We start from the raw sequence: 9,421 nt of genomic DNA, 5'->3' as shown, positions 1-9,421 counted from the left end.
TCCATTCTGTCCGGCAGATTTCTACATGATGGACGGCCTCCCGTGTGCCAATAATGCAGCCTTCTGCTTTGAGGGCCGTTGCCAGACATTTGACTACCAGTGCAAACAGCTTTTTGGCTCCGGTATTTCCTCATTGGTCTCATTTTTTATCTTTTTATACTGGGTGATCGTATGTCACTTTCTGTCTGTCGGAATGCAGTCAACCTTCAAATGGCATGCTGTGTTTTCAAATTTTATACAAAGCTTGTTTTGTATTTGTATGTGTTTTGTTTGAATTCACGTGTTATTTTTTTTCTCTGTATCTCTGGCTATTTAGAGGCAACTAAAGCAGATGATAAGTGCTTTAGTCATATTAATACTCTTGGCAATACGTTTGGGAACTGTGGATACTCTGGGTCTACACCGAAACCTTGTGAAGTGCAGTGAGTACCTCATTCCACTTTCATCAGTCAAAGCATGTATGTTTTACATTATTAAAAAATATCAGCTTGGGTGGTTGATTCAATGCTAACTGTTACAAATGAACTGTGAAAAATTCAGAAAAAAGCGTTGAGATTTTAGTTAAACTTAATTATGCTACAGCTGGCTGCATTTTATCGGTATTGTACCATAAAAGGAAACCAAGTACACATATGCATATTTTAAGTTTTCAAATAGTTCCCACAATATTTTGAATTTCATATTTTGCTTTAACTAAATTATATACTGTATATCAGCATTTTATTGACCATAGACCAAAACACATTTTAGCAAGTTCAGAAAACATATTTTGACGCATTATTGTTTTCAAAATGTTTATTATTTGCTTCTAATTGAAAAACATTAGTGTTTTGATGAAAGGTTTAAAGTTTATTAACTTTTTATTGTTTACAGTCATTATATAGTTATTTTTATTAATGAATGTTGAATTGGGAAGATGTGGTTTGCAATATGTTCTTGTAAAATCGGCTCCAGACGTGTTTTACATGTTACTTTGTTTTTTGTACAACTTAAGAGCTGAGTGAATTTATACTTCCTCCTTTTTACAGAAATGCTATGTGTGGAAAAGTCCAGTGTGTATTTGACAGCAACCACCCACCACCAGGAGCGACGGTCAGCGTATTAAAAATTGAGGGAGACAAAATCACCTGCATGAATGCTGACTTCAGCATGGGCCCAGATGTGCCAGATCCAGCCTATGTCAAAACTGGCTCAATCTGCGCTCCTGGAAAGGTTAGAAGGGAGAAAACAAGTCATTTGTTTTGTAGGCTTATTGTGGAGCCTTAAAGTTCATACCTTACCTGTATTAGAACAGTTCAGACATATTTTAAGCAAATAAAATTACTTTGAATGAAAGTTTTCAAAACACAGATTTGTGATTCTTGAACCAACATGTTTATTTGAACTTTAAATATGTACCATCTGGAGTTTGATACTCTCATTTTATTATAATCGATATCCATTAAACAAACAGTCCTATATTTCTTTCTTTCAGGCGTGTTTGAACTATACGTGCTTGAATTCTTCAGTTCTGGATCAGAGTCAGAAATGTGACGCCCAGAGAACCTGCAACAGTAATGGAGTAAGTTATAAGCCACATTTTTTTAAATCCATGTTCCTGGTGTTAATGTGTATGATTCATCAATGCAGGTCAATCCTTATTTCTTTTTAATCCCACTTACTTCTCAACCCCTCTGAATACTGGTCATGTAGAAACCACTTTTCACTAAATAACCAATTCCTCAATCCTAATTGGCTTTCAATGGTGTGGTTTTCTCATAGGTTTGTAATGATAAGTTCCATTGTCATTGCAATAATGGCTGGGCTCCACCCAACTGTGACAAAACCGGCAGAGGAGGAAGTATCGACAGTGGCCCTGCGCAGATCGGTAAGAGCACACTCATTCTGTCTCACTCTCTAAATAAACCAGCAACATAGCAACATATTTGAATGGTTATATCAACCCTTTGAAACTATTTCCTCATAGATTACTCCCTGAGAGACGGTCTTCTTTCTTTCTTTCTTCTGGTGGTGCCAATTTTGGTGGTCTTAATAATCATTTTGCTCTACATATTCAGAAGAGACAGTTTCAACCGCTGTGTAAAGTGCCGTCCTTCCAAACCTCAAAGGTCAATCAATCATTATGCTATTTCTTTTCATGCCATTTCAATCTTGGAATTTATGGCTTGTAGGGCTGGGTTTTGACACAAATTTCACAATTCAATTCGATTCTTATTCACAAGCTTGCGATTTGATTCGATTATCAATTCGATTCAATATAGATTACTTTGGATACATATCAGGTACAGTACAAGCCAAATTTTCTCAAGGGAAAAAAAATCTCAACTAATGCTGTAAAATATACATGAGAGGCAGTTGGTACTGCATTATAATATGTAAGGTTAAAATTGACTGATTTGTGCTGTACAACTGCTTAAATTGCACTTAATTAAGTTTTTATAATAATTAAGTTACAATTACTTCAGTTATTTTTATTTTTTTTTTAAATATAGCCTACACATTTAAATAGTGGCTGTCATAAAAACTTGGACAGATTTATTTAAACATAAATAAAACATTAAAGATCAGTAAAAAATTATAATGAATGTTATATGGTGCATATATTTAGCAAAATGCTCCTCTCTACAGTTTATTTTTCTGGCTGACTAACGAGTTTATGGTCCCCAAATATGCTTTCTGAGGTAAATGTGATGTTACATGAATGGTTTACAAGCTGTTATATTGACGTCTTTGCGCAGCTGAAACACTGACTGAGCGATTACGTGAGACCGGATATGGATTGTAAAGTTGTACTTTCTTTTGACGTACCTTTGGATGTTTAGTCATGTTTATTTTGTGCTGAAACTGGTATTAATGTGGAGTAGATGATCAGATCACGTGCACCTCGCGTCTGTTGAACTGAGGCGCTACAGCGATCTGTCACTTCACATTAAACAGCACCAAAACGGCATTTATTGTTTGACTACTGCAATACAATGGACATAAATTGAAATCTGAGACTTTGTTTCATATTAAAAGTACCAACGCACAATGCTTATTGCGATTTATTGGATGGGAGGTGCGCTTCAATATTCCATCCATTGACTGAAAACAGGCTCGACTAATCGATTCTTGGGATTTAAGAATCTATATCGTATTTTTTACCCAGCCCTAATTTCTTTTGTTCAATCTTTTGATGTTTTAATATCGCTTATTTCATTCGTAAACAATTACTGATTTACATGTGCATCAATATGCCGATATTAAGCAGAATATTCTGAATATTGAGTTGTGTAAACGCGACAATCCGATTTTTCTGATTCCGTTTATAATTGTGTTCTTTTTCCTCAAATTCCAGTTGGAATCCGGAAGGAATTGTGGTTCCCATACTTTTATTTGTGCATTTAACAGTTTATTATAAAAAGCGCCTCTGTTTAAAATTTTTAAAAGGTCCGTCAACAGAACAAAATGCAAAAAATAAACAAATAACTCAATGTTAGGAAATAAAAGAAACATCAACACATATCTGTAGTGATGAGAAGACAATTTTTTAAACAGAATTATTAAAAGAAATGAACATGAATGATATTATTGTCTCTCTAAACCCCTCCTTTCTGTGAGCCTGCTCTGCTCTGATTGGCCAGATGGCCTAGTCTGTTGTGATTGGTCTACGGCGTACAGCGCGTGACGGAAACGATACGCCTATTTCAATAGTTCTGTATTTTGAACGCTCTATAGAAAATATAAACATCTATTATTTATCATACTTACAAGTTGTGATTCAGTGGAGCAGCTGGTCCAAATAAACAGGATACTGATCCATCTTTCAACAGCAAGAGTTTTGTGAATCCCGCGTTGAACTCCCCGAGATTAGAGAAGCAGTCGTCAGTAGAATGACGTGTTTGTGGGCGGGGTCAAGTTGTTCGCAGCCAGCCAATGGAGAGCATAGGTGTGCATTATGCAAATGTGTTACCCTGTGACGTGTAGCCATCACGGAAGTGGGATGCGAATTAACGACTCGTTTCAGCTGTTCAGAGTCGATTCTTTATTTTGGGAGACAATAACTTTATTTATCGTGCACTTTCAGCTTTACAACTTTGCAGATCGTTTACATTCACATACAGCTAGCTACATTACACACTGCATGAAAGGCAAAATTGGAAATGGCATAATCGGGGCACTTTAATAGCTAAAAGAGAGCGAGCAGCAATATTCTTAGACCAGCAACCTAAGATTAAAACTTTCTGTTGCTGTGATGACTAGAAAACATACACATTAACATTTACCAGTGATTTCCGTGGGAAGGATAATCACGTCATGCAAATTGCGTCAGATGGCACATTCCGTACTGAGCCTCAGTTGCATAGAAAGGAGGAATGGCTGACTTCATTTATATTCACATAGCATGAGTTTCATGTGAAGAACGTGCAGTTTGAAATATTGCACGACTGGTGAATTCACCCTGATACAGTTCATGTTAACACACACAAACTCAAAAATGTTTGAAAATGATTGCCAAATCTTCTAACATGAATATTTTGTTTAAAATTTTCCGACAGGTCAACAGCTGCAACAAATGGTCCATCGAATGCGCAGTCAAATGTGGAAGCAAACGGCAGTACAACAAGAGTGTCAACCCCACAGTCAATGACACAGGTTCAAACCAATGTTATTTTAGTATCAATGATATTCTATTGTGGTTTTTGTTAACGTATTGAATTCGACTTTTTAAAAATCTTTTAACATTTGTGTTTTTGTCATTTTTAGTTGTTATTTTTTAGTTTGTCTACATAGTATTTATTAATGTTTCTTTCAGCCTCCTAATCCAGCACGTCTAGTGAATACCTCAGTGACTCAACAAAGGTAATGGCACTAGAAAAATCAAACGCAACCTAAATTTTATGTACTCTCTATTGATTTATTGGTGGTGTTTGCCAAGGCAAGTCCCCATGAATTAAAACTGTGGCTTTTTTTAGGATGAAGTCCTAAAGCTATCTAAAAGCTAGTATGCCCAAAAATGAGATGTATGCTTTGTCTGTTTTTTTTTTGTTTTTTTAACCACCAATATGGATCAACAATTTTGATGACATTAATTCTGCACTTCAGTTTCTCTTCAGATATTTTTGTCCAATTAAATGCTCTCCAGAAAATAAAAAAGGCGATAAAACAGTGTCTGAATCTGGTCACTTGTTCACACGTTCACACACTATTTTCTGTATGGTGAATGGAACTATATAGAGGATGGTGAATGATTCCGACTGCTTTCCATTGGTTTCATTTTCCATTGGTTTCACGTCAGTGTCACTTGAATCGCCACAATGCACACCCAGTCCAGAGACATGATTTGTTGCAGACCACAACACGTATCCGACCCATTTGAATTCTACACACAATGCTTTTAGAGCACAGTGGAGGTGATCAAACATTGCAAATGGTTAAACAGCCTCAACTTTATTAACAGCACTGACAAGAAGAGGAGTTAACGTCATGCTCCAACATAAATGACACACTACACATGATAACTGTTGTAGAGCTGTGGTGTAATTAAAATGTTATTAACTATAGGGAGGAGCCTTTGAAATGTCCCAACCTGACTTGTTTCAGTCAGAAATATGTTCAAGCCACTTCACAGGGACTTTTAAGTATCACATGTTTGCCGTTTATCTTGTTCTGCATGTTGGTGCTTCAGACATGAATGATACCTAAGATCTAGCTTTTTGGAGAAGAGGTGTGCTATTACATTTCTGGAAGTTTGTTGTTTCCGCCAGGGTTAAAAGAAAATTAAGGTGACTTTTCATCTCATAATTTAGATTTTTTTTCTCGCAATTCTGTTATATTTCACTATTCTGCCTTTTTTTCAGGATTGCAAGATATAAACTCAAAATTGCAAGATATAAACTTGCAAACCTGGGGAAAAAGTAATTAGCAATTCTGATTTCTCAGGATTGTGAGTTTATATCTGAAAAGCAAAGTCTGAATTGTGAGACATAAACTCGCAGTCCGTGGCGGAATAAAAAGTAAAAAAAAAAAAAAACAACATAAAAAAAAACAGATACTTAGAATTCCAATTTGCAAGATGTAAACAGAATTTGGAGAAAAAAAGCCAAAATTGTGAGATGTAAACTCAGAAATCAGAGAGAAAAAAAATCTGAATTGTGAGATATAAATTCTTGGAAGAAAAAAAATCTGAATGGCATGATAAGTTGCAATTACTTTATTTTTCCAATCTATGGCAGAAATGGGCTTCAATATATTCAAGCAATTTTCACCTGCCAAAAAAAAAAGCTGGTATTTTTGTTTACATTTAAGTACAATGTAACATGTATGTTTCATCAAATCATTAATTTTAGTTCAAGTTAAATAGTTAAAGACACTATATTAACAGTAGTTATATAGACACAATATAAAGTGGGTCCAAAACTTTTAATGCCGAGACATATCTAGCCATATAAATTATCAAAAACTTTGGCCAGTAAGCAAACAAACAAAAACTCTGTGCTATACAAACCACTCAGATTATCGTAGCAAATGCATAGCAACATGCCTACAACCAATTAGAACACATTAGCAACCACATAGCAGCACCCTTGTGGTGGCAAGTTTTGCAATGTCAAACCCTGAAAATGTAGAAAAATCTAGTTCAAATGTACTTCTATTTGAAAACCCCTTTTCTTTTCATAATCTATCTCTTTTATTTCACTGGTGTACAACTCATCATGACTAACCTGACCTGCTTCTCAACCTTACAGTCAAGGGCCAGGAGTCCCCAGACCAATCCCGCCCAGACAGACCCAAGTACCAGTATGAAGAAGGAGTGACGTTGCACAGTTGTTGCTTTTTGTATTGTATTCTTACTTGACCCACTTTTCCAAAGAAGTCTGCAGCAAACCTCTGATTGCTCTGAATTGTAATCACCTTTTCTAGAATTTTTAACGGATGAAGGACCAATGCTGTTCTGAACTGGTTGGGGGGAAAAGAATATGCGGTTTATAATTATTTAAAAAGATGTTTACATAGATTTATCATTTTCTTTTTCTACAGTAAGTGATGACAATATGACCTCTGAACGCATGATGGCTGTTTATATGTATTGCCTTTGAGGGAAGAATTAATTTCTCCTTGATTGAGCTGCGCTGTAATCCTGAGATCAGTTCAGGGATTCATCCAGGACAGCAAACTAGAAATCTGTTCGAAATTTTGCCTATTTAGTAACATTCAGAATAAAGCTTCCCTTTTATTAATGCAACATTCTGTTCGGTTAGTTAGATTAGCTCTTTTAATACCATTATTTTGATCTAAATTGTAAAATTTGTCATTTTACCCACAACATCTCTTTTATAACTTTTTTTTGTCAAAATGAAAACAATAAAGTATGTTCTATATTTAAACTGTTAATCTCTTGCTCTGGTCTTGCTTGCATACTTTTAATACCTCAAGTATGTTATGTTGGTTACTGAGAAGAAATTTGCTGGATTCATTGAAAGTTCCTTTACCTCTTTTTCATATTATATTTCTGCAACACTATAGAATAACACTTCGCCAAAAACAATAGCTGGTACATTATTTTATACTTATTATTGACTGACCGATTTATTGATTGATTGAGTAACTGATCAAATGCAGTAGTTCATCGATCATTGGACATAATAATGTACATTTCGGCCATAATTGGCCACCTTTATATTTTTATACGTGTCTCTCCATTGTGTCAAAAGTTGCATTTTATATGTTGTATTTATCTGTGATGATTAAAACGAGAGAACAAATATAAGTAGTATCTGTGGATGGCATATAGAACATTGTACGGCGAGTCTGAGGGCTCAGTAATCGCGTTTGGTTGGTCGGAGCAGTCATGTCGGAGCAGGAGTCTCTGAAGAGCAACAGCGCGAGGAACCGCGGAGGAGTACAGCGAGTGGAGGGCAAACTGAGAGCCAGTGTGGAGAGAGGGGACTATTATGAGGCGCATCAGATGTACCGGACATTATTCTTCAGGTGAGCCTTATCGTTTATTACAGGAGTAATAATGACTGGCCCGGGCCCTGTGGCTTCCAGATCTTTCTTGTTGTCAACCGAGCGCGCTCCTCGGTTGTGCTGATTGGCCAACTCCTCATCATGACCCGCCCCTTGGATCACATCTAATCTCTGATTGGATATTCCCGATGTCATTCATGTCAAAACATCAGCGTGAGCCTGGTAGCTACATGCTAATCTGAAGAACAAGGTTGATTACAAATCGCACCATCTGAATAATCTGTCTGTTACACTATAATATAATAACACTTAATCAAAAACAATGTTGTATAAAACGACAGTGAGATTAACCAGGGCATTTCCTAGAATTTAAGCATTTTAACAATAGAGCTTGTAATTGTGAAATTTTAAGTTTAAAGTCTCTCTCTAAAATCATCCGATAAATTCAGACCAATGTGACAAAGACAAAAAAATAATCTTAAATATATACCTTCCATTCATTCTTCCTTTTGTTGACCTGCTGTCTAGTGAGCTGCCTACCTAGGCAGCATTTTGGGCATCATAGTCTCAGGCCATCATGCTTTCAACCTATCTAGGCAACGTTTTCAGTAGCTTCAAGTCTATTAACCTGCCAGCCAAGATGGCATTTATAGACATTGCTTTCTATTTGACAGCCAAACATCTTTTAATCACTATGTTGAGACAACACCAGTATCAAATATTATATCAGATTGCAGATGATAAAGTAAAAATGCCAGGATGATGCAACTGTACCGACATAATAATGAAAAAGAAAAAGCCTCATTAAAATAGAATAACAGTTTTAGTAGTCCGAGATCATATTTTATTACTGTTTCTTAGTAACAGAATAACAGCCTATTAATATTTGACAAGTCACAAGGTGCAATCTACATGAAGGAACATGCAGAAAAGAACAGGAAATGAAATCAAAGAAAGGATCCCTGCAGACCTTCATGACCAGTGTTGGGGAAAGTTACTTTTAAAAGTAATGCATTACAATATTGCGTTACTTTTAAATCTGGACAGGGCTTGCTTGTTTGTTTTTAAAGGGGTCATATGATTGGATTTCAAGTTTTCCTTTCTCTTTGGAGTGTTACAAGCTGATTGTGCATAGATAAGATCCCTGAAGTTGCAAAGACTAAAGTCTCAAAACCAGAGATATTTTTTATCAAAGTTAAGACTCTGCCACGCCCCCCTAAAACAGCTCGTTCTAACACGCCCCCCACACCCCCACATATCTACCTCACTTTGTGGAAATATTAGCATAATGCCGCCCAAATGTGCACGCAAAGAAAGAAGGCGTGGTTTCAGTAACCGCAGTTAGTGTTGAAGCAGTCATGTCAGGGAGACGCTGTGTGTTTCTAGGCGAAAGCAAAAGCACTTTATTTGGGCTTCCGAAAGTAGATGCATTTAGGAATCTTTAAGATGACTTACAACTGAACAGCAATGC

General features: G+C 36.2%; 2 protein-coding genes across 2 annotated transcripts in view; both read left to right on the top strand.

Annotated features, from left to right (window-relative positions):
* The window catches only part of adam9b (ADAM metallopeptidase domain 9b), a 20,746-nt gene extending 13,446 nt beyond the window's left edge, over positions 1-7,300 (top strand). The window contains exons 18-20 of the mRNA XM_016258095.1: positions 4,539-4,635; positions 4,796-4,842; positions 6,729-7,300. Coding sequence (XP_016113581.1) covers positions 4,539-4,635; positions 4,796-4,842; positions 6,729-6,786 — 202 coding nt within the window. The 3' untranslated portion in view covers positions 6,787-7,300. The remainder of the gene's footprint in view (positions 1-4,538; positions 4,636-4,795; positions 4,843-6,728) is intronic.
* A 471-nt stretch (positions 7,301-7,771) lies between these two features.
* Positions 7,772-9,421, top strand: part of LOC107571739 (Golgi to ER traffic protein 4 homolog) — a 24,441-nt gene continuing 22,791 nt past the window's right edge. The window contains exon 1 of the mRNA XM_016258102.1: positions 7,772-7,971. Within this exon, the coding sequence (XP_016113588.1) occupies positions 7,832-7,971 (140 nt within the window). The 5' untranslated portion in view covers positions 7,772-7,831. The remainder of the gene's footprint in view (positions 7,972-9,421) is intronic.

This window comes from Sinocyclocheilus grahami, unplaced genomic scaffold (assembly GCF_001515645.1).
Source record: "Sinocyclocheilus grahami isolate Dianchi unplaced genomic scaffold, SAMN03320097.WGS_v1.1 scaffold1642.1, whole genome shotgun sequence".
Taxonomy (NCBI): Eukaryota; Metazoa; Chordata; class Actinopteri; order Cypriniformes; family Cyprinidae; genus Sinocyclocheilus; species Sinocyclocheilus grahami.
The sequence above is the reverse complement of the archived record's forward strand: the minus strand, read 5'-3'. Positions and strand labels throughout refer to the sequence as shown.